This window comes from Takifugu flavidus, chromosome 7 (assembly GCF_003711565.1).
Source record: "Takifugu flavidus isolate HTHZ2018 chromosome 7, ASM371156v2, whole genome shotgun sequence".
NCBI classification, from domain to species: Eukaryota; Metazoa; Chordata; class Actinopteri; order Tetraodontiformes; family Tetraodontidae; genus Takifugu; species Takifugu flavidus.
Window position 1 is genome coordinate 4,289,470 of NC_079526.1, and position 22,817 is coordinate 4,312,286.

The 22,817-nt window shown below is 45.3% G+C and overlaps 2 protein-coding genes across 20 annotated transcripts; both read right to left on the bottom strand.

The window, feature by feature from the left end:
* Positions 1 to 356: 356 nt before the first annotated feature.
* On the bottom strand, positions 357 to 17,025 carry clocka (clock circadian regulator a). 15 transcript variants are annotated; one of them, XR_008951290.1, is made up of 23 exons: positions 16,303 to 16,528; positions 10,245 to 10,384; positions 9,187 to 9,399; positions 9,006 to 9,103; positions 8,793 to 8,852; positions 7,908 to 8,056; positions 7,706 to 7,797; positions 7,537 to 7,626; positions 7,283 to 7,403; positions 6,892 to 7,196; positions 6,432 to 6,514; positions 5,755 to 5,861; positions 5,528 to 5,675; positions 5,059 to 5,134; positions 4,843 to 4,987; positions 4,670 to 4,770; positions 4,467 to 4,571; positions 3,974 to 4,132; positions 3,598 to 3,807; positions 3,324 to 3,508; positions 2,832 to 3,144; positions 1,029 to 2,717; positions 357 to 829 (listed from the first exon to the last, which is right to left on the bottom strand). XR_008951290.1 is itself a non-coding variant. In XM_057037760.1 (23 exons), the coding sequence occupies exons 4-23, from the start codon at positions 9,023 to 9,025 to the stop codon at positions 2,484 to 2,486; spliced, it is 2,628 nt and encodes an 875-aa protein (XP_056893740.1). In that variant the 5' UTR covers positions 9,026 to 9,103; positions 9,187 to 9,399; positions 10,245 to 10,384; positions 16,303 to 16,526; the 3' UTR covers positions 357 to 2,483. The 15 variants fall into 15 exon arrangements, 14 of the variants coding, with proteins under 14 accessions (XP_056893740.1, XP_056893739.1, XP_056893730.1 ...); XM_057037760.1 differs by having other exon boundaries at positions 357 to 2,717; positions 4,467 to 4,568; positions 6,892 to 7,010; positions 7,083 to 7,196; positions 16,303 to 16,526; XM_057037759.1 differs by having other exon boundaries at positions 357 to 2,717; positions 6,892 to 7,010; positions 7,083 to 7,196; positions 16,303 to 16,521.
* An 880-nt stretch (positions 17,026 to 17,905) lies between these two features.
* Positions 17,906 to 22,161, bottom strand: nmu (neuromedin U). 5 transcript variants are annotated; one of them, XM_057039310.1, is made up of 10 exons: positions 21,919 to 22,161; positions 20,783 to 21,005; positions 20,310 to 20,359; positions 20,191 to 20,238; positions 20,052 to 20,105; positions 19,947 to 19,976; positions 19,217 to 19,291; positions 18,625 to 18,678; positions 18,513 to 18,550; positions 17,906 to 18,067 (listed from the first exon to the last, which is right to left on the bottom strand). In XM_057039310.1, exons 1-9 carry the CDS (start codon positions 22,129 to 22,131, stop codon positions 18,515 to 18,517), a joined length of 783 nt encoding a protein of 260 aa, XP_056895290.1. In that variant the 5' UTR covers positions 22,132 to 22,161; the 3' UTR covers positions 17,906 to 18,067; positions 18,513 to 18,514. The 5 variants fall into 5 exon arrangements, with proteins under 5 accessions (XP_056895290.1, XP_056895289.1, XP_056895293.1 ...); XM_057039309.1 differs by having other exon boundaries at positions 17,906 to 18,085; positions 21,919 to 22,160; XM_057039313.1 differs by lacking the exon at positions 19,217 to 19,291 and having other exon boundaries at positions 21,919 to 22,157.
* Between the last annotated feature and the right edge of the window lie 656 nt (positions 22,162 to 22,817).

A 22,817-nucleotide genomic window follows, 5' to 3' on the forward strand; every position in this document is an offset into this window, starting at 1 on the left:
AAGAGCAAAAGAGATTATCTTCTTTACAACATGGTGTGTTTCTAGTGTGATAAAGCAGTTATGAACACTAAAATGTTTGGTTTCTTTACAAATCTGAACACAATTATAAAAGGATCAAATGGAATGAATTAGACTTGTTGAAAATTATAAAAAAAACAAGCTTGTTTACAAGACATCTAAAATGTGTGTTCTTTCATTTGGGTGTCAGAGGTCAGACCCTTTACATAGATTCCTGAAACTATCAGCATTGAAGAAAATCTAAATTTAATTTAGTTAAATTTAATACAAACATCCTCCTGTCCGTGACCAGAAGCTCACAGCTGACCTCAGAGCAGCAATAAAGACAGCAGTCTATGTTTATGTCACAGTTTATTCAGATCCTCCATGTTTTTATACTTTTATTACTGAATTTAATGAAGTTTGTCTAGGAAAATAAAGAATCCTTGCTAATGGAACACTGCCTTAGACCTGCTTTTGTTCCCATTTGCACAGTAGTGAATCCTGGTTCTGGACTGTTTTTTTTTTTTACTTAGTGTAAAATGTAAAGATGCAGATTAAAAAAACACAAAGTGGGCTTTAAAATTGGGGAACGACATGACGGGAGTGGCTCTTTGCATTTCCTGGTACCAGCCGAGTTGGTTTCAGGGATTAAAGAATTCCCAGATCAACCTGCTCTTCAGATTCGATTAGAGGGTTATCACACAAAGAAAGGGCCAATCTGGCCCAGGGCAGACCGGTTCATAAACCGACATTTGCGTCCCAATAGGAGTCAGGTCAACGTCTTAAATCATCAATTCCACACGGAGTCTGGTGTTGCAGTATGTCTGAGCTGTACCGCAACACAATAATAAACACAGGAGAGAATCCAATGTAACATGACAACCAAGAACCATAACAATCACAAGCATCATCATGAGAATTATTACCTCTAACAATTGTTAGTTTAATTTCCATAAACTGAGCTGGGAATGTCAGAGCGTAAAACATCAATAGTAGTTTATTTTCAACCAGTAAAAATAATTACTTACACAACTGTATCCATCCTTGAAACAAAAACATGAGAACTCTGGTCCTTAAGCAGCGAGCAGCGCGCGAGCGCCAACGTCGGCCTCGCTTCTGCTCTTCATGGCCGACATGTTGCACGTTGGAGGTTTCACACGTTCGGGCGCCTCAAACGGAGGCTGTGAAATGAAATGAATCCGCATCACAGTGACAAATCAAATAAGCTCCTCGCCTAGATGCAGATCTGGGATGAGCTCCGTCACCTGACGCCATCTGAGGCTGTAATGGATCAGATGGTGAGGGGGCCGCCGGGCGCACCCGCTCAGACAGAAGGTGCAGGGATTTGTGCTGAGGATAAATACCAGCGGGACTCGATTCGGTTAAGACAGGCGTGTTCCACCGTTCAAAGGTACCTCAGGGTTCTACAAACACGGTCAGGTGGGTCGGGGATTCTAACAATGCTCAATACAGCAGGTGGAGGTAAAGATCCAGAACATGAGGCCTCTGCTGGTCTCCCACTTCCTATTAAAGCCCCTAAAGATGCATAAGTTGCATAGGACCGGAGGATGTCAGAGGAAGACGTCTGAGCTCTCTCTTTACACCGCTGATGGAAAAAGTGGCTGAAGAACTGTTCCAATCATGGCTCGACTGAGAACAAAAGCCAATTTAAGACTACGACTTGTTAAATATCAGGATGTTTAAGGCCCGGAGAGGCAGGCACAGCGCGCGGAGGGCGGGAACTCAGCTGGAATCCTTTAAATACCGACGTAAAAAAAGAACACGTGCTCGTTTATCTGAATTTGTGTAAAACTGGTTAGAGATCGAACAAACTGTGACAGGGTGAGCAGCACCGCCGCAGACTCACACAGGAGGTCAAACAAAAACGCGATTCCTCCGCTTTGGGGATTTTTTTTTCTCAATAGAATGAGGGAAAATGTTTCCAAAGCTGCAAATAACAGACTATGCATTTCATGCATCATATAAAATATTATTTCTTTCCTTTTCATCGTATTTACATAAAATTACACAAATGTTCTGTACAATAAAAGTTCAATTTATACCACATTTTTAGAAATATCTTCTGACCCATAATTCTTTACAAGAAAAACAAGAACGAGAGAAAACATCCAAAGCAAATGAGCCTCGGGCTTTTTTTTTTTTTTTTTGCAGGACGACTTTGAAGCCAGAAACTTCTCTGAAGTAACTGGAGACCTCTGCATAAAATAACCGGTGAGGGTGAACAGAGCACCCACACTCATGCACGCGCACAATCACTCACACACGTATAGAGAGTGAGTCCAGAGCACAGGCGTGAGGGTCCGTCACAGGGAGCCCCGCAAGGGCCAGTCCTGGGTCCTCATCTGGTCTCAGAAGTGCAAATGGACTTAGAGGGAAGGATGCCACAGCGGCTCCAACCCTCTTTCAGCAGAACTTCACGTTAGAGCCCTTCGTAGATCCTCCTGATGGCTGGTGGGCCTCGGCTACTGCGGCTGGGCGGCGGAGCGATCGGATAAACTGTCTCTGCGAGCCGACGCTTGTTTCTGCTGCAGCAGCGGCTTCTGTTGCTGCTGCTGCAGCTGCTGTAACTGCTGCTGATGCTGCTGTAACTGCTGCTGCGGCTGCGCGGAGGCGGCGAAGGGACCCTGCTGCTGCAAAGGGAACGCCGCCTGCAGGATCAACTGGGTGGACTGGTTTCCATGAAGGAGGCGAGGAGCCTTCGGTGAAAACGGGAGAGAGCTTTGTGAGCTTGTGCTTGCATATTGATCAAACCTGCGCTAAGCAACAAATAAAGCTAGAGAGTGAAATGTTTGCATCATCTGGAGCGTCACCTGTATGAACTGTGTTTGCTGCTGAGCCAGCGGTGCCTGCCCTGGCTGCATAGCTGTGACCTGGGGGGGTTGCTGCTGATGTTGCTGCTGCTGCTGCTGGTGCTGCTGCTGCTGCTGATGTTGCTGCTGCTGCTGCTGCTGCTCCTGCTGCTGCAGCGGTTGTTGGGAAATGCTAATGGTTTGAGCCTGACCCTGCTGGGAAGCAAAGGCCGTCACCACTTGGCCCATGAACATGGTTGTGGGTACCATGACGGCTCCGCATGCCATCTGCCCTGTCACCAGCTTGGTGAGCAGCTGAGGACCAGCAGGAAACCTTTCAGAACCAGGAAGGAAGGTTAAACAAAAGATGATGTCTTTATTTTCATCACAATCTTCAAGGAAACAGTGATTAGCATGGTGGCACAATTAGAATCACCACACCCCTCCAGCTCATACCTAATTCTTTTTTTTTTTTTGAAATTTTTGCTGAACCATGAAAATGAGGCCGCAAACCTAATCTGAGCCGCGTGGTCCTGTGCAAAAGTAGCCACGGCGGGGGTGTTGGGTCCAGGATTCTGAGCCAGGCTGGTGGCGATCTGGACCACATTAGCGGCGCCCTGCTGCGGGATCATCATCGTGTTGTAGAGCGATGCGGGGAGATTTTGTTGAGGCTGCAGTGTGAGAGATGAGCGCTGAGACTGAAAGACACCCACAGAGACCCAGCGTGATTCCAAACGTCATTCCTGTTGGAATGTGGTTAATGGAGCGGTCGTACGGCTCTTCTAACCTGTGCGTGGGCTGTGTTCTTCTCCCTCAGCAGCGTTTGTTGCTGGGACAGGGGTTGGACAGGATGTGGCTGCTGTATGCTGTTCTGTAGAGGCCCCGTGGACACCACCTGGCCGTGCATGCCGAGCGTTCCCCCCTGCTGCACCGCGTTCCCCGCAGACATCTGAACCGAGCTCAGGTTTACTTCTTCAGCTCCCTTCTGCAGGAACATCTGAAACCAACAGTGCAGTGCGTGAGGCCCTCTGAGATTTGGAAGAGCAAAACATCTGGCCAGGCAGTAAACAAAGGAGCCTGAAAACAAACAAAGCCGCGGCCGACCTGCCGGGGGGTACAGGTCGTTCCGGGTTTGCTCACACGTTCCTTAGCGACACGCTCACCTGCAGGCTCTGACCCTGGACTCTCTGGAGCTCCTCCTGGATCTGACGCAGTTCATCCTGCTGCCGCTGAATGTTGGCCTCGATCAGCCGCGTTCTCTGCTCCAGCTGTTCTTTTATATTCTGCATGGCCTCGAGTTGGCTGCAGAACTGCACCATTGACTGTCAAACAAGGAAAGGCCATTTTTACTCATGTTCTTGTTACTCAATCAGGATCAATCAAGGAAAATTTGTACTTTTTTACATTTTAAATTAGTTTTGTTGGGGTTTTGGTTTTATTACAAACTCATTCCAAAAAAACCTGTAAACGTGACAAAAATGTGTGTGTGTGTTTCGTGTGTGTGGGCTAAAATGAGTCAAATTTGATTTCTAGCACTGAACGACCCAGATGTGACCTTCGGACCGATGCACAAATCAGAGTGGATCTGAGGCCTGTTGCACGTATCCAGCCAGGCCACTTGAATGTCGAATTAGAGTGATTGAATAAATGTCTTACTTGGCCACTGGTCTGCACTTGCTGTTGCGACTGTTGTGGCTGCGGCTGCTGGGCAACCATGGTCGGCGCCATATTCTGTCCTGTGTTTTGAGAGCTCATCGACTGCTGATAGGAGAACCACAAAGACAGAGGACACTTCAGAGGACACTTCAGAGAACAGTGGGTGGTGTCTCAGAGAGCCTGCGACTCTGGTGCTGACTGACCTGACTGCTGATGGACGACCTTCGCTGTGATGTCATCTCCACAGCGGAGACAGACTGGCGACCCGGTGTACTCCGGTCACCCTGAATCTTCATCTGAGACGCTGAGAACACAAAAGGACCAAACATGTTCAACTGAATCATTGTGTTTGTACTGACCTATTGTGTTGACTTACATGTGGGGTCCGACACCGCGGTGTGAGAGGATTTGCGTGAGCTGCGGGACGACGCCGAAGGCGTCCGACTGCGGTTGAAGCGGTCGAGAACCTCCTTCAGGCTGGAGGTGTTGAGCTGGGACTCGGACCCTGAATCCTGGGATTGCTGTGATGGTATGAGGACATGTGAGCTCCAATACAACACGGATTCCCCACAGCATCCTGGAACAGTCTCACCTTCTCTGCCGTCATCTCAGGTTGGGATTCTTCTATACCGAGCTCTCTGCGTTGCTCCGCCCTCACCTCAGCATAGCTGTAGGGGGAAAACTGGGAATAAGTTACACACCCACTTCACATGACGGATTATTATGGCCTTTGTGCTTCAGATGAGTCAGTTAAGAGTTAACGTTACTAAATATTTGTAAGTTTGCCGTGTCCCATACTGGTTTTCAGATTTATATTGATCCTTTAAGAATCATCTGTCATTAAACTGCTTGAATTTGGTTGATTTGCAAAGACCTTCAAAGCTTTTAACTGGTTTGTGCTGAATCATCTTTGTTCCTGTAGAGTTGTATGAATGAATTAAGTCAACACGCACTCCCCCACCCAACTCAAAAATGCTTTTGTAACCGCCAACGGCTCAATCATCCCATCGTGATTGACATGATTATTACAGGTGGGATGTATAACAGCAGCATCCACATACCTAACGACAGTGTGTGTGCAGACAATAAACTCTGGCCTGGAGTTCCACTGGTGATAGGTGATGTAGTAATGTGTCTGAAGCCAAATCCACTGTTGCCCTTTGGTGAGAAATCTGTAGTAGCAGGACTTTCCTTTACCATATTGCATTACTGTGGGGATGCAGCAAAACAAGGTGAGTGATGTTCAAGCCAAAAATAGAGCTTTAAACACCTGCAGAAACGTACTCACAGTGCTCGTGACATTTGGCCAGGATCTCTAGATCATCTACATGGTAATAGTCATATCCTGACGTACCCAGCACCTCAAAGGGGAGGTAACCTATGATAGGAGGAGCTCTGGGCAGAGAGAAGTTATTAATGAGATGAGTTCCCGCTACAACTTCCTCTCCAAGACTTATCGCTCGACATCTTAGGAAGTCAACCGTAGGAAGTCATAAAGTTAGCAAACTCACTATGAACCGAAGGTCAACTCAGGCAATAAAGGGATAAGACTACAGTGTGTTTACCAAAGATATGCTGACATGATAACCTTAATAAAACACGTGCTGAGTGGCAGAGCTGTACTTTGGTCACACCAAAATAAACAACAAAACAAGACAAACGGCGACGTCACAAGGCTGCTCTGAATCAGGAACATCAAATGTAAACAGTTAACCATGCGAGCCATTTATCATCGGGACAGAACTGGTTGTGTTACAAATGATTTCAAACAATCATTCACCATTCCAATTACTGTTAGTCACGACTAGCTAAACAAGTTACAGTCATGTGCTACTACAGTGGTATGTTGTTTATATCATACTGAAACAAAAAGACATGACTGCACCTTCAATAAAACACACACAACAGAGAAGCACACACACACTGTGACAGATTGAGAAGCGCACATCAAAATTAAGAACGTACCTGTGGTCTAAGAAGAGAAACTTCCACTCTAAACTATGTCTGGAGGTAAATTCCTCATTAGGTTCCTCCACAGTGCACATCTCCTGTGAGGGATAGAGGTCAATGTGCAGGATGTGTTTACGAATAGTTAAGAAAATGTACACTATGGAAATGTGTCACGAGTTAAGAGGTATCATTTTTAGAACGCCCGGCCAATTTTTAACAGACTAAAATCAGCAGTACTCTAACTCAGCGTTAATAAAAGGATTTCACATAGTGGGGAATACTCCAAAAAGAAATTAGGCTACAAAGTGTTTTTCAGAGCTTGCCAAAAGCAGCAACAGGGGTCTGCACATAACAGATTTCCTGAGCTGACTGGACACTTGTGACTGATCTGTCCTAATTAGAGTAGTTTATTTTAAATACTGAGGCAGGAATCCAAATATAATAGACTGTGGAGTGAAAAACAGATTATACGTACTTTGATAAACTGCGGCTTGGCGAGCCTGACGGTTGCTATGAGACACACTCTCTCTTCAAAGGCAGACTGAAGCGATCGCTGGATCACCCCTTCAAAACCGTTCTGGGTACAGTTAGGCACTGGCGGAGAGCAGACGCGGCGCTTAAGAGGAGGAAAGATCGTCTCCTGTGGTGCAAAGTCCTGCCACTCACCATTATTCAGGGACTTGAAGTTTCCAATAAATTTGACATATTCATACACGGGCGGCTCCTTGGGGTCAATCGTCCCTCGGAGCATGTGGCAACAAAACTCCAGCTGATTTTTTGCTGGGAAAAAAGGCAGAATCGCATCGATACCGGATAAAAAGTAGCAAAAATCCAAGTAGTTTAATTGGTCTTAAAAGTTGACATACTTTTTAAATATTCAGGTGACAGTGTCTCTCCTTCCATGATATGAGAGGACAGAGCCTTATATACTTCTGAATGTTCACCAGCAGGCAAGAAGTTCAACAGGTTCTGATCAACAAGGTCAGACTGAAATGCACCACATACCGTTAAATTCTGTAGGATATGTCAAACTAAAATACCAATATTATCAACACAGAATCTTAAGGTTGGCATGAAAAGAATTAGCTACATGCTCATGAGTGATTCAGATTATACTCACAGGTAAGTGTTCAAGTAGGGATGTCACACTCTCAGACGCATAGATTATATTCCCATCAGTCATTATTGCGAGGAAAAAGCCATCTAAAGCCTGACAGAAAACAATAGTCTCTTTAAAACACAAGCACCCACAGCCCTGTTCGTAGTTCAAGACGGTTCAGAGCTCCCACCTCCAGCATCAGCTGGGTGAACTCTTCATTACTAAGAAAAGGAGGCTTCCAGTCTGGTCTGATCTCAGTGGACTCTGACTGAGCAGCGATTTCTGAAAAGAAAAAAAAAAAAAGGGTTCAGGTACAGGTCAAGACCAAACACGCACCACTTTCCAGGTTTTCGTCCAAACAAAAAAAAAAAAAGAGGATTTGGATGCCTCACCTTTGTGTTTGTGCAAAAAGTCAATGCTCTTCTGTAAAATAGTGGATTTGTCCATCTTGCGGGTGTTGCCCGGCAACATGGTGCCCAGCTCCTTGATAAGGACATTGAACTGATCTCTGCGTTTCTTCTCAGACTTATTACGGGAAACACTGCAGGTTTAGAAACATCAAACTTAACAACACCAAAAAACGAGAGCAGCCTAAGCTACATGACAACTAAGGTAATTATAATTAAATAGTTGCTCTTAACAATCATAATTTGAGTACTGAATATAGGCATTATGACAAGAATACTTGTAAAAACATAAATAAAGGAGAAAATGGGTCACAACGCTCTGATGATGGTGCTGCTTTTTGAAAGGCATCAATACATATACACATCTCGGTTTAAAACAGGTGAGAAGGTTCTTATTATATAAGCATCAATACCCACAAGGAGCTCTAAATTTTAGGTCAGAAGGGGTCGGTTCTGCTCGATAAGAGGTGGAATAAACGCTTGTTTAAACAGTTGTTCATGACAAACTACAACTGGGGTTGAACAAACACCAAGGTTTTGATGAGGCGCCATTCCCGAACATGTGAAACACACCAACACATCCTCCCCCAACGGAACATGTGAATGCATTTCTGCATCCACCCATGCACGGAACATCCACACAGCGTGCAGCTTGCAGGGTTCCTCATGCTCATCAGGAGTGATATCCATTTGTGATCATACGCACACGGACGGGCTTCAGTGTTTATGTGAAAGGCAAATTACCATACAGACAGGACAGACCAGGGTCAAATCAACCACTAGAGAACCACGGCTCAACTACAGAGCCACAGTCCTCCTGTTTAGAACCGTTGCTGGCAGCGATTCTCGACATAAAGATGAGCAGCTCACCGTTTTGCTTTGTCCTTCTCATCTTCTTCCATTAACCCATCAATGATACTGCTGTCATCCCTGCAAGGCATGAGACAAGGCTGCAAAATCCATCCATGAATATTCTCAGGAGCGCCAACGGACCTTCGAATGCTCGGTTTCTGCTCCCGTTTCTTTAGAAATTAAATCGGCTTAGAAAATAAGTAGAAAAAGAGAAGAAAATGTCCCACTCACCGGTCAATGCTCGATGTCATTTTTTTTTATCCTTTCGCTCAGGGTCGCAGTGGTGGAGAGAGAACTTTTAACCTTGAGGTAGACATTTGTAAATACACCTGGGAGGAGAACACACACCGACTGAGCGCAACAGCTTCACCGCCTCCTGATTCAAATCACGCAACAGAAAAAACAAAAAAACCTCAGCTTACTGACAGTACAGCCAGTCCTGCGAGAGGAAGTGAAATAGGCTGTTGGACGCTGGAGGCTGCGAGGACGCCTTGGTGATGCTGGGGCTCCGCGGGTCCTGGAGGAGAACCGCTGAAAGTTGCCTCGAGTGGACGGCGGAGAGATGGCGGGGGGGTTTTCAGAGACTGTTTTCGGCTGTTTTGGGTGTGGTACATGGCAGCAACATCTGGGTTGATTAGACATTTAGAGAAAATCACCTTCGGTGAAATGACTGCTCTTGTAATTGTGTCTCACTTAAAACCTCATCAGGTCAACTGACTCATTACTCGTCAAAACAACAAGAGGAACCGACCACAAATGCAGTCTCATTTCCTCTACGTCTCCATGGTAATTACATTATTTACCTCATAAACATTCCTCTACCCTTTTTACTTCATTCACCCATCACTATCAGCGGTCGAGTAGAGGCTAATCAATAGAGTCAATAACATACTGTATGCATATTTACACATGAGATAAATCCCAGTATATCAGCAGAGACCTACATTCAGGAGAGGGGCCCTCCAGTCACGCAAGCTGAGGGTTGAATTACACCAAATGCTTGCTTCAGAAACAAAACCGCCATCATTTGAATATTCACACATGCAGAAACACTCGGGAGAAAAATTAGTGGGAGCAGAAGGTCTGTCTGGTGACTTTCAGCCCTTCTGTGGTATTTTCCCTGCTCACTGCATGTGACGCTTCTGACACAATTTTCAGAGAATGGGCTCTTTATCCTCTGTAAAAAACGAGGGGCCGGAGACATTTAAAGGTGCCGCGGTGGGAACTGTATCATAGTCTGTCTGCACCCCTGAAACGACACGGCTAAAAACAGAGAGAGGACGAGAGAACAGAAGACGAGTGAAGAGAAGCCTGGAGCGAGACACCAGCGACACGAGGGCTGCTAAACATTAACCAGCGACACTAGCGTGCTGGCACCAGTTGCTGGAGTTCTCTGAAACGCGGAGCGGCTGTTTTATAAGCAGGGGAGCAGAGGTTGTATAACTGTGATGTCATCTGTGCTTCACTGACCTGCTGGCCCAATGACCTACTTTCCTCCTCTTCCTCCCATCACAGCTCCAAAAGCAACACCTTTCTGTTCCTTTCAATAGCGCTGATCTCTCCGGCAGCACAAATCCTTTCAGAGGTGATCTTTTCTGCGTAACGGGCACCTTCAAAACAAAGGAAGTATGTGCGTCACAACACTGGACGGCTTTGGAGCGTCTTGTTTAACCTCAGAGTTGAGTTTGCATCTGCAAACTTATTATTTAGTGTTCAGTTTACACAAGCCGACTTATTCAAATTCATTCAGCCCACTCGTTTTTTTTTTTACCCAAACACAGAATTTAAAAAACCCCACTAAAAATGCATAATTTTCCTACTGCTGAACACACAGAGCTGCTGATCATCTGTGTGTGAGCGTGTGTGTGCGTGTTTGAATATTCAGATGTAGGGCAGCAGAGCTCTGAGGATATGAGTCACTCTGAAGTGGATCTATGGCGCCGCTCGTCATGCACCCCACCGCACCCTGAGCCAAGATGCCAGCACAGCAGCGGAGTCAATGGGCAACGCCATAGCAACCACCTTCAGTGTGCATTGTAAAAATACCCCTCCGGATTTCCTCATCAAGCTGGACACTTATAAGACCAAATCGGTTAAACCACAGTAAAGCTCTTTCTCATCTTTATTGTATTTCAACACTGAGTAATTGTGCGGTTTTAATACTAAACTGAAAGTCCGACCTGAAAGATGAGGTCAACAGGTCTTGAAGCCGGTGCAGAAACCCCCATAATCGGACCTTTAGGTCATCTTCACACAATAATATGACTGCATATTTAAATCTGACTGCTAATGAGGGCAGAACCTAGTTGTGGTATGCAAATGTTGTCACAACTAGGCCACATGCCTTCAAAAACGAAAGGCTGACTTCTTTATTTGATCCCTGCTGATTGCAAGATGAGCCATTCAGCCGTTGTTATTCTTGTTTCACTCAGCTTGTACCATTGTGTGACGCTGCCTAGACGTAAATGTGAAGATATTGTTTAACTCCTCTAACGACACCAAACGCAACCCGCAAATATCGGCTCGCTTACAAATCCCGCATCGGCATCGACCGCCCGAGCTTGACAAAACCGACCAGAACCTCCACTTTGGGCGCCCAGCTGTGTTTCCACTCAGCGCTCGCACCTCCACATAAACGGAGTCTTTGTTTTGCGTGTTCTCACCACAGCCCACAGACAGGAATGTTTGAGAGGCGAGCGGCGGCGTTTGGCAGGGGGCCCCTCCGCTGCTGCCGGCCTCCTGTCCCGGCGGAGGAGGAACGCCGCCAGGGACCTCACGTTGGTGCCAAACGGGTCAGAAAGTTCAAAAAGGACGGCTGGTAAAGAGGCGAGACCTATAGATGACAGTGGAAGCCATTACGCTGCACACCACTGGATTTTATGCAAATATAACACAACTTGAGCGCTACTGTGGGCCATGGCAGCGTATATTGGAAGCAGATGGACCTCGGGCTGTTTATATCCCACAAAACTGCAATTTGTTCACCGGCAACGTCGGACGGCCGTTGAAACCAGCGCCGAGGGGTCCGTTTACTTCATGAAAGCGGACATTTCTGTAAAAATAGCTTCGATACAAGTCTCGTGGGCTCAGGTGGTCCCTGGTGTGCCTGTTGAATATTCTTTGTGCTACAAATGCTGTGTCGTGCCTCCGAGTCGCTGTTTCTCTAGATTATTCTGTAGAAACAGACAGAAACATACAGATTACATTCCATAAAGAACCCAAATCACAGATCGGTTTCTGGAAATGTCGCAACTATTTTCACAGCAATATGTTCTATCTCAACAAGACTGGGATGCCACCAGAGTCCAGGTCCACCTTACAGCTCATGAGGATGCATTATGGGTAATGCCGTCAGAGATGGGGGAAGAATATGGGGTTTTTCATCATTTGTGTGGCCTTGGCGGCCGCCTAAATTTAGTGTCGGCGTGTGATACAGTACTGCATGTGAAATATTTTAACAATCTGCCAGCATGTTCCTGAGATACGGGGGGTAAAAATAGCCTGCAGGAGTGTTCTGGCAAAACACTGATGTCAGACTGAAGCTGAACATGGACCTCTGGGATATAAAGCATCAATTCCTCATTTTGACCGATTACACATCGCTGTGGCCTTTTTATCGTCAACATAATAAACAATACGCAATCTTGGAAAGGAGAGTTTGACTCCTCCAAGCGGCTATCATAGCTGGGGCTAAAAATATCCAACAAAGTATAGATGATCTTTTAAAGGTAGATCTTTACAATGGGCCCATTATTTACATGCACCGATGACCTGAGCCGCACTAAACATTCTGGAACCAACTAAAGAGGATGATATTGGCACAGCAGATGAAGCCGGGATAAATGTGCGTCTTAATGGTGGAGCACAGAACTGGGTTATGACGGGGGGGCGCATGACGGCCACTGTGGATCAATGATGTGGCTGCTGACTGAAGTAAACAATAACTGATCTGTGTAGATCAATATTCTGTGCTCAGACGAATACGACAAAACTGAGCCTAACGACACTTAAGTAGTTCAGGAAGCTGAACTGTACCCTGAGAGAACGGTGGAGACCACAGGCTGCAGTCTGAATACAGCCTCCACAGGAGCCTGCGAGCTCCTGCAGACCCACCATCTAACCTGCACCAAGAGAACCAGGAGCTCCATTTACTAATGAGCGGTTTGGTGCTCAAGGAACTCACATTACTGAATCAGAACTAAAACATCTGGGTCACCGTGAACCTCCCACAGCACTGCGGAATCACAGCGGAATCAACACTCCACAATCCCGAGTCCCAGCGCTCAGCTGCTGAGGAAGTTCTACTTTTAGAACATGAACACACCACGTATTTGCTTCTCCCCCCCCCGAGCACGTCTAATTAACTGTTCCACACGTCCCTGTTATTAATCAGCACTAGCAAAGAGCGCTTTAAAGCCCTTTTCATAGCTATGACCTTTACTTCACTGTCAGAAGACGGCACTCCTAAACTATCGTACATTCAAATGCTAACCAAAGTGTTCAGGACTTCAAGGAGTCTGGATATGTTCTTTCAACATACTGGAGGCAGTCTGGGTATCTCATCTAGGAATAGCATGGAATTCTCCACGCTCATCTCCTCCAGCTAGGCCTTGATGAGGGAAAATATATTTCTGATTTCTGGGGCTTGAACGCAACAAAAAAACCGAAACACATCCACCAATCTCTTCTCCGGTTTTAGTTATCAGCTAGAAATGAAAGTTAAGGTCACATTAGTCTTCCTCAAATCACCTGGACGTTCCCCCAGGAAATGAGCCTTGTGCTATAAAACACATGATAACTCAGGGTAACCTCCAGGCGCCATAGTAACCCTGTGACAAATCAAACATAAACAGCACAGCATCAGATCCAAACCCATCCTCCACGCTTGCAGCGTTTAGCCAAATACCATCGCTTCTTTCCTTCCCTTTACTGGATGGCAGAAATCCTCTCGGCTCTCAGAGGGAGGTCGGCCCGACGGAAGCGCTCCTTTTCTCCTCGGTGGCGGCTCACGGTTGGAAAAGGAAAACACTTTTAAGGGCGTTCATTGATGGCTTTAATACAAAGATTGGAAGCGTGTTCTGGAGCAGAACCTCGCGCCACACGGCATAAATCAGCCAAAGCTTCCAGCAAAAGGCTCCGTAGCTGCGGCCGACAAATCAAGCAGAGGCTGACAGACCCGAGAAATGCTTACGCTGTTGAAACACATCATCCCCCAGAAACGTGCGACATGGAACACTCATACGTGGCGCGCTCCTGTACTCCTGATCCGGTCTGCAGTTACTCAAACGCATCGTGCTTTCACAACCCTGCTAGTCAGCTTCTCCTTTTCAATGGCTAAATTTACAAGAAGCCTTTCGGCCCCTCTTGCGTTCCACCATAACAACACAAAATAAAGAGACTGCGTGCAGCAACACACCCATGGAAGCCTTTAAATCGATGACCGGCAGTAACTGTCTCAATAGCCTCAAGTGGAAACATGATTTTTTTTTTTTTAAAGAGATATTCTAAGCTTTTTCAGGCTGTGGTCAAAGCCCAGACTAAATAGTGGTGACACTGGATTATCTGCTGCAGGGCCAGCAGCTGGAAATGTCAGCCTGTAGTCACAACAAACCTAATCCTGAACCAGCACACTTAATAGTTGTGATGATAGAGTCACGCGCCATCTCCTGTCTTTGAAAACAATGGTGCGCTCTTCTCCAGGTCGTGATCACTCATCTCTCACCATCTCACGTGCTGAGTAAGAGCAATGAAACTGCACGCAACGAAGCTTTTAAGCTCGTGATATCAAATCTGAATGACTGGAGCGAGAAAAAGAGAGTTCATTACGTGTGTAAGGAAACAGTACAGTCATCGATTGTGTAGCGCGATGTCAGGAGGAAGATACCCCTGAGGCGATGACGCACGGAGCTCACCCTTGAGCCGTGGAACGTTCCGTTTACATGTACAAGGACTTGACGACAATGCACAACTTTTTTTTTTTTTTTACCCAAGCTGTGCTGCAGAAGCCAAAGAGGGAACCGCCTCGGAACCCGGCACCCGAGGTTCTGAACCGCATCAGGTCACTGTAAAATGAAGACATGCGACGAACGCCTTCCATGTCGGACGACTCGGCGATTCAGGCTCCCTGCCGTGGTCCGAAACATCAGAGCTGAATCACACCTACAGCTGATATTTCATCAGGCAGCGCACAAGCAAATCTGTGATCGTGGATTCCGCCTCCTGCTCTGCTGCCAAGAACGCCTGTTGCAATTTCCCACGGCAATAATATAGACAGACACATAACGCAATGAAATAAACTTGCAGAGTGTGAATGAATATGTAGATAATCACCCAAGTAATTAACAGTTGAAGGAAACCAAAGGAAAGGTGCATTCACTCACTCCCTGCAAGCAGTAAATTACATTAATATATCTCAAATGGCCTTTTTAAAAGGTTCAAGCAATATTTTTCTACTAATAATTAATACTGTGACAACATTTACTGACATTGCATCACTGTAAACTCAATAATGACAAAATGCTTAAGATCCAAACAGAATGTCAACATGAGTTCAGCTCCAATTCGGACATCGGGACCTACATTACACCCTGTAAACATATGAAGTTTGTTATAACGCGCTGTTATAACTCGCTCATGTAGTGTAACAGGTCGTGTTGCAACAAGCCAAGCTGTAATAATCCTGGTCTGCTTCAGTGATTGTGTGCAAACCACCAGGTTCAAACCTATGAAAGAGTGTGCACGCTTGAGTCATCAGAAGGGAAGTTGCAGAGAAAACTGCTGCAAGTGAGCCAGAAAACTATAAAGACCAAAATCAGGCCAACCACACCGTGTTTGACCCACAACCATCTGGCGAGATTCCGACATTTTGTCAACACGCCACAGATTGTTACTGCTATCCATGTCGTTGTCATTGCCATTTCATTACATTTAGATCATGTTTGATTGGAGGAGCCGGCATTCAAACAAACAACCTTCTGGAGACTTTTGACTCTGGGTCATAAGGAAGCGGTTTGTGCTCGTGTACGTGCACTAATTACTCTGGAATGCTTTGATAAGCAGTTACTCTATGAAATGCTCGTAAAAAGGGTGCACAAATGTATGTGGACCCATTATTACTTTTGGTGTTCAGCCACCAACTTAGCGCCCATTTGCTCAGGTAAGTCACTTCTTTAGCAACAGATTTGCAGAGATGAGACGGTAACGACAGGTAAGGTTACCAGGACAAGTGATCAATTAATTAGTACCGAGGATGAACTATACCTGTCAATAAACGCAGCGTACATTGCGAAGGGGGAATCATTAAGACGTTTTCGAATTGTCAAAAAAACAAACTGCCAGCGCACCTGATTCGAGCACAGCCGTCAAGCGTTAAACCTGAGAGCAGCACCTTCCTCCCGGGAGCCGGTGAAGCCGGTGAAGCCGGCCGGCAAACCGGCCAGTGATTGCTACAATGCTAACGCCACCTAGCTTCCTCGCTAGCGAGAATTTCAGCCGGAGAAACAACAGATTTAGAGTTTGCCACACTTACTGCGACATATGACAAATCCTGCCAAAGCACCTTTATCCGTCACAAATGTGGCAGCCGTGTTTTTCCCCCAACAGGAAGCGACTTTTAAACGTGACAGAGCGAAGACCCAACTCGCCCGCAACAGTCAACTGAATGTGTGTCAACCCACTTTTAGCCGAAGCTAGCTAGCGAGCTAGCATGCAATATTAGATAACAATGTGGGTCACCGGGCCTTTACCAGTCCCCGACACTCAGCCAGCAAAGGTTCCACTCGCAGCTGTACGTGCGCCAACAACACACGGAATCTGCAAACTAAACACAGGGTTAACCGCAAGGATAGCTCACTTACCCCGAACAGGCTGTCCTCTCATCGGGAAATCCCTGCAGCCAGTGGCCGCTAATGGTTAACTGCGTAGGGCTGAACGAGAGTTGGAACTGGAGCCAAAAAACACCGATAAACTCCGGTTATTGCACGGGAAGGCAGCCACCACACAGGGTGGTAATTATGCCACTGTCATCTTTATTGGTCTCCCTGTTGTCACACTAAGAGTAAAAATAAAGGCAACGTTGGGTCACGCGTTGACGTTTCATATAAAGCGAATGTTTACATTGGTTGCATATATAACATCGAATCCCCTCACATAAACATAACTATCGGGCAGTAGCTATAACCTCTATTGGCTATAACTGGTTTGAGTTCTCACTCTGGTTGACTTTTATAGTTTAGGGCTTTTGGTTTCGTTTAATCGGCTATCGGGTTATTTTCCCGTCGTCTCTATCCCTGGCGTGGTCCCCGTTTCCATGGCAACAGCCAAAGTGACAATTGCAATTCCACCTCTGACCGCTTGATTGCATCTATTTAAAAGTGGCGCTGTTGTCGCACCAAACAGGCGTCATGTTATTCCGTCTATTATTGTCGCTGCCGAGGTCGAGACCGAGCGGAGGATAAAAACTTATCGTGATGTTCTTTCACCCATCATTCTGAATTTGTCCATAGTCAGTGACATGTGACACCTCGGCCACAATCCTTTACTAAGCCTTCATGGAAATTTTGTGTGCATTTTGCAGGTTATTGCCATAGGCGTTTTAAGGACCAGCAATTATGAACTAACTGCAGCTTGTTTATTTATGTTGAGCTAAACCATATTTAAAGCACAGGCACACGTGCACGCACACGCTTTCAAAACAATTGACAAAAAAAATCATTATAACACAATCACAATAAATATCAGTACACTTTGTTTAGATTATGGCGGTACAATGAAAAATCAACTTCATGTGGGTGAAAATGGTGACATCTTCTGTCAATTTCAGTAATTACACAGTCAGCCTAAAATATAAAACAGTAAAAGACTATCCTAAATTTTGGCTTACCGATCTCCAAGATGGTGCATTTAAATTGTAGACTGTGGTTCAGGTCTTTTATTATTGCATTAAATTACATCAATGGTTAGTTAGGACAAGTGACTCAAAAGCAAAAAAATAAATCAATGATTGTAATGATGTGCAGTAGATTGGTTACATTGCTTACATTTTTTTTATAAATGTAGATTTATAATTACATTTATACATTATTATAAATGTATTTTTTCCCAGCATATCAAAAATACACATCACTACTGGGCCACTTTATAGCAGGTTTAATGCAAATGACACATAAACCACAAAATATTGTCTAACAATTAGAAAGTGAGGATATTTTGGACTGTACAGTTGATATCTTTGACTGTTCAGGATGGTAGACCACAGCTCTGCTCTCGGGTCTGTGTCGTGTCTGTACACCAAGCTTGAGAGGATGAAGAGGCTGTCAAACAGTGATACGACTAAATTAAAAAGATTTCTCTGGCTCTGTAAGCACGGCTAATCGCCATGCTGGTAGATCATTACACTGCGGACAGCAGTGGCTATACACAAGACTATACAAGAAGCGTAAAATGAAAATTTTACAAAAAAAACACCCATTTAATTATTACACAGTATTGTATATACTGTACTTGCATACACAAATTAACAAAAAAAATGCACGTGTTGCTCTTTTCAGTTGTGATCATGTACTAGAAAAAGATTTATTTTCAGTGTATCATACACACTGTTAAACCTTCTCTAACAAACACTGAAAACCAGCATTCTTTAAGCCAAACGAGCAGCAACATTTGATTCCACCTTTCAACCCATCAATGTTTTAATCCAGTCCCTTAAACTCTTAAATGTACACAAAACAAAGGCATTACCTTTACTCGTATTCTATGGACCGTCTCCCATTTCGTGGCTGTAAGTGCAAATTACCATAATTATCTTTTTTTAAATATAAAGGAGCATATTTCTTTGAATGCATTCTTATACCCGGTAGAGGAAATAACCTCTGTTTTGGATTCCAGCAGGTCCATGGAAATCAGTCTGTAGTAACACAAAAACACAAAGGATTTCGTTACAAAAGAAAAACTGTCCTTAAATAGACCTTAAATACTCACTCACATCCAGGTTTTCCTGGACAAACACCCTGCCTTTCTCATCCACATCACTCCCTCTCTGTCCATCTTTCCAAATGTCAGCGCTTGATAGCAACTCTAACCTGTCAGCTGCACTAATTTTAGACTTTAATTGCGTGCAGCCTGGTAAAAAACAACTAATGTAGCTGGTACAGGGTAGAGGAGAGCTGTGTTATTGAAGCACAATTATTGACAAGGAAGCGCAGGAAGAGGGAAAACAAAGATCAGATCCAGCACAATTTCACAAAACACAACATGCAAAACTGTGCAAAGTGTATTCTGTCACATGTTGACGGGTTCTTCCTCAAATGTGCTGAAAGTGTGACGCAAAATAAGATTTCCCACGGAACTGCATCACAGAGTGTATTCTAATAAACACAGCAACACCTTTCCTCATCAATCAGCCGCCGTGAAGCCGAAGCAGAACTGATGTGAGTGGTACATACGCGCATCACGAGTCCTTTCTCTTGTCTGGTATGGAGTTGGGGGACGAGACGCAGGAGAGGGTGTGACGGGGGGGTCTGACAAACACAGACAGATACAAGGAGCCAGACACGCAAAGAACATGAATAGCAGCCCCATCACACGAGAAAGTGCAGGATCTGGAGTCTTCTGAGGCAGAGACCAGGTCTCTCGACCACACAGGCAAGACCATGCGACACAAAAACACAACTGATATAAATGTAAAGGCTTCCTTGGCGCACACATTTCCTCAGTACCATCTTAAATTAAATAAAAAAGCATCACATGAGAAATATATTAGTGCAGCAAATGAGTGAGTAGACATCCTGGGATGTTTTGGTTTTTATTGAACATACATACACACCTAAAGACTACTAAACTAAGTAAGGTGGAATACACATATTTTAATTTGTACTTACTGCAATTCTCCTTTTATGATGTGCTGTGCAAACATTCTGTGTTGTCATGCGTGTAAAACAACTTGGCGGGCTGCGGAAAAAATTGCCCATTTCGGGCAATTTAGCGTGCAGGGCAACGAACAAGGGAGGCAAGCGCTAATATATATAGTAACTATTATTAAATCCACGTTAATGCATGCAGGCATTTATGTTCTCCAATAGTGCGAGAGGTACATAGATGCCTACATGCAATTTATACACATCCATATCTAATATAACAACCTCATGGAAAATGATAGAAATGAGTAGAAGTTACCCTTTTACTGTTTTCTCGCACTGGCAGCTCCTGAGGAGATCAAGTTGAAAACTGTCACGCTCAGTCAGTGCCACAGTCTCAGCTCAGACTATGAAGTATACGTACTTTTGACTTCTGAACCAGCATCAGAACGCAGAGTTCTCCTAAGGCATCGGTGACCTTAACCAAAAAGAAGAAACCAGTTACTACCTTCCATACACAGCTAGATGCCTTCGCTGTGTGTGGGAAAAGAGAATCCCCCCACCTGAAATGTCAGGTCTTCAGAGAGGTATGATGAACACGCGGCGCCTATCTGTGGAGCATCACAGAGGATGAGGAAGTTGACAGAGAGGAAGAGACGAAGACTAAGGTGCAGCCTCATACCTCGCTAAACAGCTCATCTGTCATGATTTTCTGGGCTTCTGCTGGAGCACCTTTGGTACCATGCAATCAGATAACAAAACAGTTCATTCGACAGGCTTCATGTTGCTGTTTGAGTGTCAGTCTCACATCCGATTGCAGATGTTTGTTCACAGGGATATTGCAGGGGAGGTCACAGGAGTTTTAGGTTGTTGCAGAAAAGAGTTTTATGCAGAGGAGGCGTTTGAAGAAGGGAAATCGTGCCTAAAACAGCCATTCAAATCTTTGCATATTTGTGTTTTTAAAGCAGAAGCGGTTGCACTGAACCTCAGCAGTGACAAGTACAGAACTGAAATTTTGTGTAAAACATAATCCACACAAATTCAACTCAAAGAAGGACACTTTGCAAGAGACTAAAGTGTTTAACACTTTGTTAAAGAAATGAACAATAAATGCACAGAGCAAGAACAACCCGAGTAGATAAATATTTGACTCACTATAGCAGACTGGGATGGTGAGGATCAGCAGGGCTGAGATCAGGATGATGTTGGCGGGGCTGAATGGACTCACGCTGCCGCCGCCGCCACCGTTGGGTCTGCTGGAGGCTCCGCGCTGCGCGGCCTGACTTTGGCTTTGGAAGGTCCTCATCTCCCTCAGTCGGTGTCTTTTTCCTTTGTGTTTGCTTGACTTCAGTCTAATGAGAGCTTCCGGTCTCACATCCTAGAAATATGAAGGCTCTTGTCACACAAACACAAGCAAAAACACACACACCCCTCGCTGACTCGCCAAGTGGTTGCGTCATTACGCGCGCACGAAATTGTAGCTGGAGGTATGCGAGGAGGTCGCCCGGTGAGGTGCGCACACTCTAACCAGAGAGCTAACTGAAGATCTTTTTACCGCAACAAAGTTCATTTTTCCATGTTTGGACAGAATGACGGTTTTAAAGAAGAACAATAGAACGGGGAAACATGTTTGGTGACATTTTTATGAGAGAAAGGAGATGTTGACTCGGAATCCAGAAGCAGAATGATGACAGTAAAGGCAGCACAATCATCTGATCTCTGAATCCTCTAAAGTTAGATTGTTTCACATCAGACTGCACATAAACTAAGAGAAAGCCAGGAATGATCACCATTAAAATGAAGATAAAAGCATCCCTCAGCTAAATTACACCTTGCTGTCCTTTCTGCTACCTCACCTGCCTGACACACCCTATAAAGTTGAATTTAACCTTGGAAATGAGCAAAGATACTGTCCTAATCTAGCTGTACACTGTGCGCATCAACCATGGCAAAGGCTGACTACAACACTATTGAATATCATAAATCATGGAAACTTATGTTGCTCTCCCTTGCTGATGTGACGGGTGTAACTGGGACCCAAAAGCAGCACTCTGGAAAGCAGGGACCGTTGGTAAGGACCTTTATTAGTACACGGGCTAACAGGAACTCAGGACAAGGAAACACAGGAAACAGTCTGTTCTTCAGGCTCGGGGCCCACACAAAGTCTATGGGTTTCAGGCTCAGGGATTGGGTTGAGCTGAGCCAGAATGCGGAACCGAGGGGGAGGACAAGAACCCTCGGAACCGTACAGTTCCGTGTAGATCAGGCAGGGGTGACAGAGAGGGGTTTACAGGAGATGAGGCCGAAAGAAGTAACAGAGCAGACTGGGGATGAGCAGCAGCAAAGTCGTGACCAGGTGAGCAGACAGGAACCAGAAACGCTGAGGCAGAAGTCATGGTCAGGGACGGAAGGCTGGTGAGTTTACCGGGAGACAGGTAGGTCAGAGGCAAACAGGTTCGGCAACAGGAGGTCAGGCAGGTAAGAAGTGCTGGAGAGTCTTGCATGGAAATGCTGAAGAACAATCTGGCAAAGACTGAGAGTGCAGGGGAGGCTTATAAGCAGGGCTGGTTGGGAATGAGCTGCAGCTGTGCTAGCAGGTGAGTGGAGTTGAGCTGACGGGGTGGGAGTGGCTGGCAGGTATGGAGCAGAGGCGGGGAGAGCGGAGCAGAGGCAGGAGAGCGGAGCAGAGGCAGGGAGAGCGGAGCAGAGGCAGGGAGAGCGGAGCAGAGGCAGGGAGAGTGGAAAATTACTGAGGCAGAGGGACAAGAGGGACCTGGGGGAATGGAGCTGTGACAGCTGACCTGGCATTGATAAACTTATCTGTTATCCATTTTCTTGTTTGAGCTGCTGTTAATTAACAACAGCAGTTACAACAATAGAAACATCTTCCAGTAATTATCCTGCCTTACTCAAAAAGATGCAAATATTTTTGGTTTCTGTGGAACGAAAGTAACATTAGTTACTTTAACATTACGCTACATAGCCATTCACACCTTATGTGTTTTTATAATTTACATCACACATTTATGCTCACTATCTTAAGCTTTCATATTCCCAGGTCACATGACCATTATGAGCTCGCCCCCTCCTTTCTAATAAAAAATCCCTCATCAGAGAGGGGAAATGACTCTATTTACACTTTTAATCAGACAGACACACCTGCAATCATTGAGGAAGTGCCAGAGAGAGC

Bases quoted from the DNA above. Each gene is read 5' to 3' on its own strand.
- clocka (XM_057037755.1), bottom strand. From the start codon at position 9,025: ATGACATCGAGCATTGACCG. The intron at 7,197-7,282 runs GTATGTCAACTT...CTTTTTTCCCAG, and splicing joins GTCACCTGAATATTTAAAAA to CAAAAAATCAGCTGGAGTTT. The intron at 2,718-2,831 runs GTGACGCTCCAG...TTTTCACCGAAG, and splicing joins AGCAAACACAGTTCATACAG to GCTCCTCGCCTCCTTCATGG.
- nmu (XM_057039310.1), bottom strand. From the start codon at position 22,131: ATGCAAGACTCTCCAGCACTTCTTACCTGCCTGACCTCCTGTTGCCGA. The intron at 19,977-20,051 runs GTACGTATACTT...TGATCTCCTCAG, and splicing joins TGCTGGTTCAGAAGTCAAAA to GAGCTGCCAGTGCGAGAAAA. The intron at 19,292-19,946 runs GTAACTTCTACT...TGTGTTTGTCAG, and splicing joins TGCGAGAAAACAGTAAAAGG to ACCCCCCCGTCACACCCTCT.